Source organism: Anser anser (genome assembly GCF_964211835.1).
Source record: "Anser anser genome assembly, chromosome: 24".
NCBI classification, from domain to species: Eukaryota; Metazoa; Chordata; class Aves; order Anseriformes; family Anatidae; genus Anser; species Anser anser.
Window position 1 is genome coordinate 2,231,671 of NC_139745.1, and position 12,983 is coordinate 2,244,653.

A 12,983-nucleotide genomic window follows, 5' to 3' on the forward strand; every position below is an offset into this window, starting at 1 on the left:
GCATCGCGGCCGGGCGCAGCGCATCCCCGGGGTGCAGCGAGGCCCCACGGGGTGGGGGGAGCCCCTCGCCCCCCGCCCGGCTCACCCCGCTGCTCTCCCCTTCTCCCCAGTCGACTTCATCGGCGGGTTTGACTCCTACGGCTACCAGGCGCCCCAGAAGACGTCGCACCTACAGCTACAGCCGCTGTACACGTGAGTGCGCCCCGGGGGCGGGTTTGGGGCTGCTCGGCGACCTGAGAGCCCCCTCGGGCCACCTGTGTGACCCCAAAAGGGTTTGGGGCCACCCGTCTGCTCTGCTGCAATGGAAAGCAGATCTCGGAAGGCTCATGCCCTGCTTTGCTTCATCGTGGGCTGAACGGGGACCTCCATCAGCCTGGGCCACCCAGATGATGGGTGCTGGGGGCTCAGCTGGGTGCTGGATGGTTTGGGGGGATTTCTGCCCCTCTCTGGGTGGCACCCAGGAGCTGTGGGGTGGGGGCACAGCGGGTGCGGGCTCTGCCGGGCCGGGCCCCCCGGGGGCGAGGCACTCAGTGACTTCTTTCCTCTCCCCTGCCCATTAAGCTTAACTAGATAAATGCTCAAATGAGATAAGGCTGCAAAATCTACAGGGATTAGCCTCGTTTGGGCTTTGCTGGTTGCAAACAATTAATTATATTTTAAGTCTCATATGCAAATTCAAGGGCACACCAGGCAATTGTATATGCAAAGAGGGGACTGCGGCGAAACAAATGCATTCGGGATACCGCTGGGCTCTCGCCGGGAGCAGTGCAAGCACCCAGCACCCACCACCCCCGGGTGTCCTCGGGTGCCCTGCCCTCTGCCAGCCCATCCCCTGGGGACACGGTGTCCCCTGGACATGGGGGGGGACCCTTTGGCTCTGCCTTTGTGGGTAGGGAAACCCTCAGTAGGGTTTCCATTGCTTGAGCACTGCAGACGGACGCCAGGGCTGGCATGACCTGGACTGGGGGAGAGGAAGGGGATGGGACCAGGGAAGGGCCCTGGAAAGGGTAAGGTGCTGTCAATGATCCCAACGTGCTGCAGCTGGCAGGGTGCTGGAAAGGCATTTGGGAAGGTTTGGTCCCGGTGCCCACCCGCCCATCACCAGCTTTGTGCTATTTGGGCCTCCTGTGGACAGAAAAGCAAAGTGGAAGGAGCAAATTTCTCCTGGACCTGCTGGACGCGAGCACGAGTTGAGGCTGAGAATCCCAAATCCATCGCAGGGACGGACGGGGGCTCTCATGAAGGTTGCAAAACCCTCATGGCTTTGCTTTAAATAGGACGTGCAGGAGACACCGGGGGGGGCCCAGCTGGGCCCCCAGTCCTGCATCAGCAGCTCGGATATTTGGTTTGCAGCTCAAGCCAACGAGACACCGGGGCTCACAGAGCCTGGAAATTTGCTACAGGAGCCGGATATTTTGTGGGTTTCCACCATCCGACCCCACAGTGCTTCTTTTTGGGGCCAAATGTGCTGTTTCTGTGCCAGCCCCTGCCCGGGGCCATACCTGCGGGCTGCTGTCCCTTGTGTCTCCACAGGCACTTGAGGCAGGATGAATCCATTCTGCCTACAGCCTGTGAAATTAAAGCCTCTCAGGCAGCTCCCAATTAGCTGTAATTGGATTAAAGCTGGCCGTGTGGGAGGGTTTCCACCCAGAGGAAGAAGGAGGATGTGCATGTCCCACGCCACGGCCCGGGTCTCGTGGAGCCGCAGCGGTGGCACCGTGTCCCCCTCTTGTGCTTGCCCTGCACTGCCGGGGCTGGGGGTCCTGGTGAGACAAGGGTGAGGACCACCACCGGCCACCCCCAGCGGGTCTCTGTCCCCAGGGATGGGCAACTGGTGGGTGCCGGTGGCCGTGACTCCATGTCCCCTCGCTCAGTGTCACACGGGGACGCGTGGGGACGCACGGGGACACACGAGCACCAGCCCTCACGCCACCTCTCCCCTTTGCTCCCCAGGTCCGGGTAACCCCATGCCCTGAATCCACCCCGGCCGGCGTGGGACAGGACCCCTGGGAGCCGCCTGTCCCCAGCCCGACGCCACCACCACCGCCCCGGGGGACGGGGACCACACCGAGCCGCTTCCCCCCGCCCTCCTCCCGCTGCCGGGGGGCCCCGCACCCCAAAACTGGAGCTGAGCGGGGGCTTGAGCAAGTCCAAGGGCTCCACCACCGGGCCGGCTCCCCCAGCAGACAGCTGCAAGGCCACGACATCTCCAGGTCGCCCACGAAAGACCCAAGGAAGCCCCCGGTGCTGCAGCACCCAGCTCGTGCTGTGCCCGAGCCCCCCGGGATGGGCCAGCGCGGTGGGGACGTGGCGGGGACATGGGGACACAGTGGGGACGTGGGCTCGGTCAGCGGACACCGTTTTCTTCTGTTTCTCAGACCTGGTTTTTAATTTGAGCAGCGCGTCCTCTTCCTGCATGCCAGGCAGGAACGAAGCACAGGGGATTTGGGGCAAAACCCAGCCTGTTTGGAGCAGCTCGGACCTGCGGGGGGTAACTGCAGCTTGGTGGCAGCGCGGCACAAGCGGGGCTGCTCCGTCACTGTCCCGTGGAGACCTTCCTAAAGCATCAGATTTGGAGCCGGGATGGCACAGACCTGGGCTCTCGTTCCCAAAAGGCGCCCGCAGCCGCACCGAGGGGGCTGGGGCCGGGCTGCCCGCGGTGCCACCACCCCCGGGACCCTTGGGGACATCGCGCCCTGCCACCAGCCACCACCTCCTGCCCGTCCGGACGCTGCCACATGTTGGGGTTTCTGCCCCCGCTACTCGAATGCTTGAATTTGGCAATACCGACGCTGCTCTCAACACGGCCCTTTCAGGCTGTTTTAATGAATATAATGAATGTTTTCTTTTTTTTTTTTCCTTCTTTTTTTAATTTGAAGTGCCTGAGTACACTTTCGTTGAGCACCACCCGTGTCCCAGCATACTCGCGCCTTCCTCCTCCTCCTCCTCCTCCTCCTCCTCCTCCTCCTCGCAGCCCGAGGCCACGTTGTGCCTTCAGCGAAGGCTGGCAGCGCCCGCTGCCCCCCTCGGATCCTCGGCTGCTCCTCTGCCCCCCGCCCCGGCAGGTCGGGCTTTTGGGGGCAAATCCGCCCTTTCTGGCATCATCCCAAACAGGACTTTTTGCTTTGGCAGTGTAAAAATGGTAAGAGATGATTTGGGAGAGGGGGGAATGGTTTGGGGGGGAGGCAAGGTGTGAGCTCCAGGGGCGCAGTTGCGTCTCCGTTGAAGATTAAGAAGAGCTGGGAATAAAAAAAGCTTGGAATACCCTGCAAACAACGTTCAGTTGAAGAAGATGCTGCGGGTCGCCGATGCACTCCAGTTTCACTTTCCTCTTCCTAACCTGTGACATGGAGGTGAGTTAAGGTTGGTCCCGAATCCCGTGGGTTTGTCCCCAGACTGCCTGGGCACCTTTGGCTATGAGCAGGGTCCATGGGGCTGTGCCATTTCTGCCTCCCCAGGGCTTCTCCTCCAGGCCTGGGCTCTTTCCGTGCCCCAGAGCAATTTTTTCCTTCCAAAAAAAAAAAAAAAAATAAAGCAGCCACAAAGTGCCAAAGGACGGAGCACAGAAGGGAATCGCTGCCCGAGCCTGAATCCTCGGGGTGGGCGCATCCCGGCCATCCCCGTCACCTTGCCCCAGCCAGGGTGGGAGCTCCGCAGGCAATAACTCCCAGCCCTTTCCCCCCACCTCCAAGACAAAAAAAAAAAACACTTTCCAGGCGTTGAAGCCCACCTCCGGCCCCATCCACCCGTCCCCAGAGCCACGTCCCAGCGCTGGTGACACCGGGGGACAGCAGCAGCCCCAGCGGGGACGGTCCCCACCCCAGCACTGCCGGTGCTCCGCGGTCTTCTTTCCGTTGGCTTGTTTTTTTATAAGACTGTCTTTGTAACGTGAACCGAGGATTTCTTTTCTATTCTGTAATTATAAAAGTCGAAGGAGTTTCACCCGAAGGCTGCTCTGGTTTTGTGTATTTCCGTTTTGTGCAGTTGAATCCATTAAAATTGGTGGGGTTTTCACTTTTTTTTTTTTTTTTCCACTTAAGAAAATGCTGCCGGCTTGCTTCCGAGCTAAGCATGGGCTCTCTTCCCCAGCTTTTTGGTGCCCAACACCTGAGTGTGGAAAAACAGCAGCAAAGCAGCACCCGCAGCACTCGGTGCTGACACTGCTGCTTGGCGAGCGATGGGACGTGTCGGTGGCGCATCACAACCTGGTCCCGTGCACGGGGGAGATCAGGGGTTGTCTCCCTTCCCCTTCCCCTTCCCCTTCCCCTTCCCCTTCCCCTTCCCCTTCCCCTTCCCCTTCCCCTTCCCCTTCCCCTTCCCCTTCCCCTTCCCCTTCTCCTCTCTCTATATACTAATAAGAACTTAATAAGAATTTACTCTTCCTGTTAATAAGAAAACTTAACAAGATCCCATCCCCATCACAGCCTGGGAGAAGAGAAGAGTTCCTCTTTGCTTGAATATCCCTTCTCCATCACTGAAGTACCAATTTGAACTTGATTAAATACCAGGCTTGAAGCAAACGACAAAACCCAGAAGCAGCGGGCGGCTCTCCCACCAGCTCCCTTCGGAGCATATTCTCATGCAAAGTACCCCAAGCCTTTTTTTTTTTTAAAGTTTTAAATCAAAGACATCGTTATCGTTTTCTGTTCAGGCTTCATTTGAATTTTCTCCCCTTTGCCACCTCTTCCCACAAAATGGGAGAAGGAAGGGGGCAAAGCAATTGAATTAATGCTGGGCTTGAATTAACCCTTTGTCCTGCCCTGTCCCTGACGTGGGGACAGGCTGGACCACCGTGGTTTGGTCCCCAGTGGCCCTGGGCGTCCCTGTTCCAGGTGTGTCACCGGGTCACCCACTTGTCCTGCTATCCGAGGGCTTCGGCTAGGCCATCCAAAGCTGAACCTGTGAAAAAATAACTCCCTTTTGGCAATGCTTCTCCAAGAGCATCTCCCGCCCGTGCTACCCGAACACCCGGGCACCAGCTCTCCCAGCAAGGACGACCAACAAGGTGGGATGGTCCGAGCAGGGGAAAGGTGGAAACACACACGTTGAGCCCTCCACCTGGGTGGGGATGAAAAGCTGGGGTGCCGTGGGGGACCTGGGGGGGCCCAGGGGGACACCTCGTCCTCCCTGGTGTGTCCGGATGGGTTTTGGGGAAGCCGCTGGTGCGGTGGATGGAGAAGGGCAGCAGAGATGGGGCCACCCTGGGCTGCAAGGAGGGGTGGGGGTGAGGACGATGGTCCCAAAAAGCAGGTTTCTGGGGTCGCCCAGAAGGGTGGAGGAAAGCACCTGCATGGCGCAGCACCAGGCGGCTGTGGTGGGGATAATTAGGGTAACGATGTGTGTTTTGGTGCAGCCTGATTAAACGCGAGCTATGCCAAGGCTTCCAGATAGCAAGGTGGGAAGGGAGGGATTTGGGGAGTTGGGGGGGTTGAGATGAGACCTGCTTATTTGGCAGCAGAGATCAGCCCCGGTGGCTGTGGGTCAGCATCCCCACACCCCCCGGTCCCACAGCCTCGGGTCCCAGAGCATCCGTGCAGGGCAGAAGGGAGGGGACTGGTTTCGAAACCCACTCACCCGTTGCAAAACGCCCTCCTGCTGCCCTGCCCCATCCCAGCTCCGGGAACCTGCTGTGGCAACGTGGCTAAGAGGGGTAATTCTGCCCCAAAGCCACCCCTGCGGCAGGGTTGGTGCAGGGATGAGCCCTTCCCGCGGGCACCACGGGGGGCTCAGCCCGAAGCCGGCAGAGCCGAGGTGACAGCGACGAGCGGAGCCCGAATGCAGAGAAACACGGGAGTTAGGTGAGGGGGGGTTAATTAAACCCATCGGGGCTGGGTGGGGGCATCGCCCAGGTTACTGTGCAGAGCTCGTGGTCACAAAACTCACTGTCCCTTACCCGGGGTACCCGGTGGCCTTTGGGGCGTGTGGCAGAGGGGCCGGGGGCGTTACAGCCCACCGGGGCGGAGAGAGAAAACCCCAATTTGGATGTGCACCGGGAATTAATTTTGAAGCAGCTCTGGAATACGCACTGGAAGCGCCCCCAGGGCCTCGGCAATGCCACCAGGCTGTGCCTTCCATCCCCGCACCAAAGGGCAGGGCGCTGGGGGCCAGCTGGGACAGCCTCGGTGGCCCCTTTTGCCCTTTAAAAACCGGGGCTCCCTCCCTTGGCAGGCAGCCTGGGGGTGGCCTGGGCTGGAGAAGGGGCTGGAGAAGTGTCCCCAGCCCTGTCCCCCCCCCCACCCCCAGCCAAGCACATCTCACCAGCTTCCTGAGCCTGAAGCCATTTCTTTGCATTTTAACAGCTTTGGATGCGTTTTCCTGCAGAAACTTGTCTGAGCACCCTCGGCCACGTGTGGTTTTATCCACCCGGGTGCCTCGTGCTGGGACCACGTGCTGGGAGCTGGGCGCTGGGCAGGGCGAACGGCACTGGTGGGACTGGGAAATGTGGGGAGCCTTCACGGAGGATTATTTCATGGCTGTCCCTAAAATGACCCAGGGCCATGCAGGGGATTATTTGTAGCAGCCACCAGCCCCGGAGGCCACCACGGCCAGCGGGGAAGATGCCTCCTGGCACCCGCAGGCGGCTCCAAGCCCTCCCTGCGGTGCAGAAAAAAAGAAATAAAATTCCTGGGAGGCTGCTTTAAAATCACCCAGACCGACCTGGCTGGGGGCAGAGCTGTATTTCTGAGGCCTGGCGCTCCCCGGCACGCAATAAATACTGGAGGTGGGGATGGCTGAGCACCGCTCTGGGGTAAATCCTCGCCCATCTCCGAGCGAGGATGACGATGGTTTTGCTGGCTCGGCAGCGAGCGGGAGGTGACGGTGGCGGCACCGAGGCGGCGGCTTTTTGGCAGCTTCGGGGGCTCTTGGCAGTGCCACGGCCACAGGGAGGGTTTCGCTGGCCTGGGCTCTGCTTTGTCTTAAGGGGTTATTTTTGACACCACGTGGAAAATAGTAAATAAGGTAATAAAGAGGAAAGCGTGAAACTGCGGCTGTAGACAAAGGATAACACTGCACCGGGGTTTTCAGGAGTTATAACAGGTCAGATTTTACACCTGCTAACAAAGAAGCCCTTTTAAACAAAAAGCCCAGCTAGGAAAGGTCTCTTCTAAAACATTTTCACAACCTGGGTGCTCAGGAAAATGAGCTTTGCAAGCAGCTTTGGGCCATTTGCTCGCTGCTTTCGGCCAGCAGGACGTTTCGGGGGGAAGCAAGGACTGAAATTTGCTTTACAGGTAATAAATTGCATTTGTTCACAGCTGGAAATTTGGAGGAAGGTCCGTCTGCCTGCCTCCAAGGCAAAGAGATACGGAGACATGAAAACAAGATTTAGGTTAATATTGATCTGCAAGAATTCACGTAAAGGGAAAGCAATAAGAAACCCGCAGCCGTGCTCTGACGTTTGGGCTGCGGCATTCACGGGCTCCAACCCCCCGTAGCACAAAGGCCCACCTGACACCGTGATGGGTCCCCGGGAAACCGGGGCGATCCCACACGAATCCCCCCCACAAACCCCACCGGCACCGACCGATCCCCCCGCACTGGGGCGAGGGCTGGGACCTGCAGGGGTGTTTTGGGTCCGGAGGTGGGCACCATGGGTGCAAACAGGGGGAGCCACGCAGCTCCCCCCAGCACAGCAGGGGCCAGGCTGGCACAGCAGCATCGGGGTGACCCGCGTGGCACCTTTCCCCCATTTTTGAAAAAAATAATTTAAAAAAATGGTTTCCTCTCTCAAATCCCTTCTGCAGCATGTCCCAGAGGGCACAGCCAGTGACGACAACTCCGTGGGGTCCCTGCGGGCCGCTCAGCACCGTCCCCATCCCCAGCCTCAGCGGGTGAGGGTGTTGTCACCCTGCTGGATCTGCCATCTGACCTTGGCCACCCGTCCATGCCAAAAAACCCTCCTGATTTCCGTCCTGCTCCCATTCCTGGCCAGCTCACGCCCTTCTGTTCCCCTCACGGGTGTTTTTCTTCCAGCGCTCTTAGAGGCGCGCATCACCTCGCTGCTCGCTGGGCCAAGCGAGCTGCTCGGCTGGGGTGCTGGCACAGCCCCCGGCTCGCTCAGCCAACACAGAAAATTTTTCAAGCACATCTCCGTTGCATTTCCAGGGGAAATAAAAGAGGCTGAGCACAGGAAAACGGGCACTGAAGGGGGCGTTGCTCCAAGCTGCGTGTGATATCCTAGCATTGGTGCAGGCATCTGGATATTTTCTGGTATATCCCATTCCCATGGACCTTGTGGGGTGGGAAACCCCGACGGGGAGCCTGGTGCTGGTCCCCAGGGACGATCGGGCTTTGTCTCGGGGTGCAGGTGAGCACCACGGATGCTCACAGCTGCAGCAGGTGGGTTCCCCCCTCTTGGGGTTGGCATCCATCGCTGGCGGTCGCAGACCCTGACCAGCTATCAGCTCACTGGGAGGAGTTCAAGGGAAGGAGGAAAGTGGGGAAAGAGAGATCCTGAGTGTCTCAGAGCTGAAAGGCACCTGGAGGTCACGGTCAGGTGTGGAAGCAGAGACTGTGCTCCCGCCCTCATTCCTGCTTTGCCAAATTCAACCCAATTTCAGCACTATGGGCGGAAAATACTGCTTTTCCACGTGCGTTTCAGTGCAGTGGGGTGCATTTCCCATCCAATCCCTTTTTTTTTTTGTTACAAATACAGAGCCGTGCCGAGCAAACGGGATCATTCCCGCTGCTCCCAGCCCCACAGCACCCAGACCTGGTGCCAGGCCCCCAAACCCCGGCCTGGCACCGGTGGGTCCTTGGGCAGGGTGGGAGGAGATGCTGGCGCCGAAAACCCCTCCTGCAATCCACGTCCCGGCTTCGGCGCCTGTCGCAATTCCCCTGTGACTCACCCCAGGCTGGGGATCGCCTTGGTGCCACCACCAGCTCACCTACCCCATCGCCGGGGGTGTCGTGTTTGCAAACTTATGTTCAAACACCGACCGTATTTTCTGCCTTTCCCAAGAAAAATAAAACAACCCCGTGTTTGCCTTCAAGCAGCTGCAGGTGGAGGGAGAGCCCTCGGTCCGGGGGTGCTGGGCTCCGTGGGCGAGCGGTGCGGAGGCGCGGGACGCGGCGGTGCGGTGCTGTGCCTTCTCCCAGCGCGTTCCCGGTGGGCTCAGGACCTGTTGCCTTTCCCCAACAGCAAGCAGAGGGCTTGGCACTCCCGTCAGCTTCCTGCGGGTTTGTGGATGTAACTTGATTCCGAAGCAGCGGGGAAAAATTCTTTGAAACGAGCGCTTTGTTGGCAATACGAGTGCTGATGCTGGTCCCATCGGCCAGACCCTCCCCACGAGTGTGTTTTGCCCAGAAAAAGTGTGATTTCAGCTTTCTGCCATCGCACACCGTGCCTCTTGTCCCCCCCACGAGATGTCCCCCCCCCCCCCCCCCATGCATGTCTCACTGGGAAACGGCTGCAGCACCCCCGGCACCGACGCTCAGCGCCCCAAACCACCCCAAAAGCGTGAGACCGTGGGTGCTGTGCTGCTCCCCACAGCCATGGGGAGCAGGGGCTTTATTTATTTATTTATTTCCCCTTTATCTTCCAGCCCCGAACCCCTCGGCCGAGCCGTGCCCCTCGATGCTGGGATGTCATTACGGAGTCCGAGCATCTCCCGCAGCCGTCACGCGAAGCGGCGGCGCGCCGCCGTAAACAGGAAGGGCAGGAAGAAAAGCGAGGGGGTTTTCTCCAGTTTTTCTCCATTTCCAGCCCCAGCGAGGGAACGGAGGGGAGCAACAAAGGGCCGATTGACCCCGCGCACGGGCGCCGCTCCCCTCCCGCCACCGCAGGGCCGCTGCGAGGCACAGATGCGAAGGAGTAAAAAAAGCCGCTTTCACGGGGCCGAACAAAGGCATAGAGCCTCTTTTCAGGGCCCCGAGCCGATCCGTGGAGCCTTCGCACACTTCTTCGGCTGCACGCGTAACCTCGGCTCTTTGCGGAGGGGAAATCCGCCCCGGCTGAGGGCTGCGCCGAGGCCCGACCCGCACGCGGGGCCGTGCAAAGCCGGCGTGCCGGGGCCGCTTCCCGAGGTGTGCGGGGATAAAAGGAGAAGGAGACGCAAGGAGCCGGGACCAGGGGGCTCAATGGGAACAGCGTCCAGAGGGAGGCATCCTCCCTGCCTGGTTTTGGTGGGAGATTGATGGAAAAACACGGCCCGGGGCCATTTTCCCCCCTTTCGGGGTCGGGTGGTTGTCCAAAGGACTCCGCCAGGCACGAGCTGGGTGGCACCTCGCAGGGTGCCCAGGGACACAAGGGGCACCCCCCTCCTGGCAGCGCATCGCTGCTGGGTGCAGGCAGAGCCATGCCATGGTGGGGGGGCCCCAAATCCCCATAGCCCTTGGTGAGGCCCCACAGGGAGCTCTTTGGGGTGCTCCCATCACCTCCACTCCCTGGAAGGTGACACCGAGGGGACCGTGCCCGCACCTCGGCCCGTCCCATGGGGACAAGGCACAGCTCCAGGACCCAAACCCACGTCCCGCAGCCTGTGGGAGCTGCCCCATGCTGGTCACTCACCCGGCCCCGTTTGCACCAGGGGCTGGCTGTTCCTCAAAGACCCTGCCCATACAACGGGTATATGGACCGCTGGCCCCATCCCTGCCTGGAGAGCAGCTGGGATGCCTTTGCCAGAGCAAAGCATGTCGTGCTCTGGTCCTGAAATACATCTGGCCTTCAGCTCCGGAGCACCAGTAAGGGGCTGGGGGTGGGATGGAGCCTGCCTGGGAGCAGCTCCGTCACCGAAAAAGCGTGGGGAAAGCAGAGCAAGGTGAGGGCCGGGTTTGCAGCGGGTTTGGTGCCAGGGATGTGGGAGCTACGCGAGGGCGAGGGGGGCAGGAAAAGCCCCATTCTGCCCCCAAAATCAGGGCCGGTGCCAGCCGCATTACGCCATCCCCTGAAGCTGTCTCCCTGCCCTGTTGCCATGGGATTCCTGGTGCTGGTCCTGGCGCCGTGCTCCTGCTCCCTGCGGACGGGGAGAGGCTGTGCCCAGCACATGGAGCTCGCTCTCCCCGCGGTTTCCTTCCGTTCCCCGCGGGTTCCTCCGCGGAGCTGCCATCCTGGCCCCCCTGGTCCTGCTGCCCTGCGGCAAAGGCAGAATTTGCAGGTCCAGCTCGTGCAAAGCTCTCGGGGGCAGCTGCTCCCCGTGCTCCAGCCGTGAAGCCCGGGCATCGCCTCCAGGAGCCCCCGCGCTGCTGCTGGCCACCTGGCAAGGTCCCCGGTGGTCCCCCAGATGCCAGCAGAAGGATGCACATCCCCTCCTCGGCACACGCCCAGCACCCAGCTGCCACCCAGCCCCTGCTGTTACGGGCAAGAATGGTGTAAAAAAGGGGACTAATGGGCCAGCTGGGGAAGGCTGGACAGTTTTCCTCCCTCAGCTGCCATTCCCGAGCCGTGCCCAGCTCCTCTCGCTGCTCTCGCAGTCCTTGGGGTCAGCCTGACAGCCGTCCCATGCCTCGTCCTGGGGAGATAACACAGGCCTGCCTCCAAGAGCCCTGACTTGGCACGAGTTGTTGATTCAAAGCCATGGGAAATGAGGAGTCCACACCACTGCAGTGGGCAAGGTGGACGGGACACATTTTCTTCGATCTCGCACATACGACAAATGGAAAAAGGTGCTCACGGCTGCTCTTGTCTCCTGGGGAACATCCTTAGACCACCCCAGGCCAGATGTCTCCAGGGTCTCTGCAATGCATTGCCCCTCCACACGTGCAAAGCTCTTGCCAGCACCCATCGAAGCTTTGCTCAAACAACGCAGCCTCCTGGTCCGCAGGCGGGCACCCCGAGGACGAGGATGCCGCCGCCCTGAAGCCTGGATTCGCCCCGCGCTGCGTTAGGAACCTCTGCTGGGTGCTGAGGGCAGCCGGGTTCCCCTGGTGGCAAGGACGGGGCCAGCCCTGCACGCTCCCAGGGGAGCTGGCAGTAGGCAGAGGTGCAAGAGCCACTCGGTTCTCAGCTGCAAGCAGGAAGGCGGAATAAAAGCGGCCTCCACCCAGCGCCCAGGCACGTACGGGCACCCAAATCAAAGGTGCGCGTGGGCGGAGGGGTGCTGAGCAGCACGGCTGTGCACATGGCTCTGCCTCTGCGCCAGGAGCCAAGGGAGGAGGCAGCCAGGCAGCCCCACGCGCCGGGAAGGCGGGGGGGGGGTCTTGGGGGTGCTGGCTGCAGCGGGGTTTGGAGCTGCAGTGGGGTCTGGAGGTGCAGCGAGGAGCCCCTGCCTGCGCCAGCCCCACGGGAGCCAGATCCCTGTGCGCCAAACACACCCGGCTCCGCTGCGGCACTTCTTCACATCCAAACCCTCCAGCACCCTGAGTTTTAGCCAAATTGCTCGGGTTAAACAAGACTAGAAAAGCAGGCGAGCAGTTCAAGAATTGCCACTGCCTTTCCATCCTCCCAGCTCCTGCAGGAGGGGACGCGGGGGTCCCAGGGAGACGTCCCCCCCTCGCAGAGCCAGCCCGGGCACTAACTGGGCCACGGGCGCCGTGGGAAAAACCTCGTCTGCGAACCTGTAATTAAAGGCTGGATCACAGAGCACGCGCCCGAGGGGGCCGAATTAAGGTTGCGCAGGCAAATTTAATTCTGGTATTTCCTAAATTTGAGCGGGCGGGTCTGCAGCTGGGGCGATGATCTAAATGGCTTCACTTTGTCTTTTTTTTTTCTTAACCAGGAACGTAACAGGAAACAAAATGCAAAGGGCAGACAGCTGTGCCGTGGGGGGCCGCCACCAGGGGCTGGTGGCTGCACCTTGTCACCTCCCCGGGGTGACGGAGACAGGAGCAAATCGAGCTCTGCCTCAGCCTTTATGCTGGCAGGGGGGGCGATGTATAGCTGGGGTCTGCAGGGGAACGACCAGCCGCTGTCAATGCGAGGTCCTGCTCCAGCCCAGCTCAGCCAAGGAAATGCCACGGAAGCAGGAGAAGGTGGGAGCATCCCCCCCGTGCACCCCGCAGCACCGAGGCAGAGCTGATGAAATGCAAATGGCAAGCGCGGAGCT

At 60.6% G+C, this 12,983-nt stretch overlaps 1 protein-coding gene across 6 annotated transcripts in view; it reads left to right on the forward strand.

Annotated features, from left to right (window-relative positions):
* NKAIN1 (sodium/potassium transporting ATPase interacting 1) overlaps positions 1-3,946 on the forward strand; it is a 30,215-nt gene extending 26,269 nt beyond the window's left edge. For all 6 annotated transcript variants that reach the window (XM_083810412.1, XM_083810413.1, XM_083810414.1 and 3 more), the window contains 2 exons: positions 111-192; positions 1,954-3,946. In XM_083810412.1, coding sequence (XP_083666538.1) covers positions 111-192; positions 1,954-1,963 — 92 coding nt within the window. In that variant the 3' untranslated portion in view covers positions 1,964-3,946. The remainder of the gene's footprint in view (positions 1-110; positions 193-1,953) is intronic.
* Positions 3,947-12,983: the final 9,037 nt, after the last annotated feature.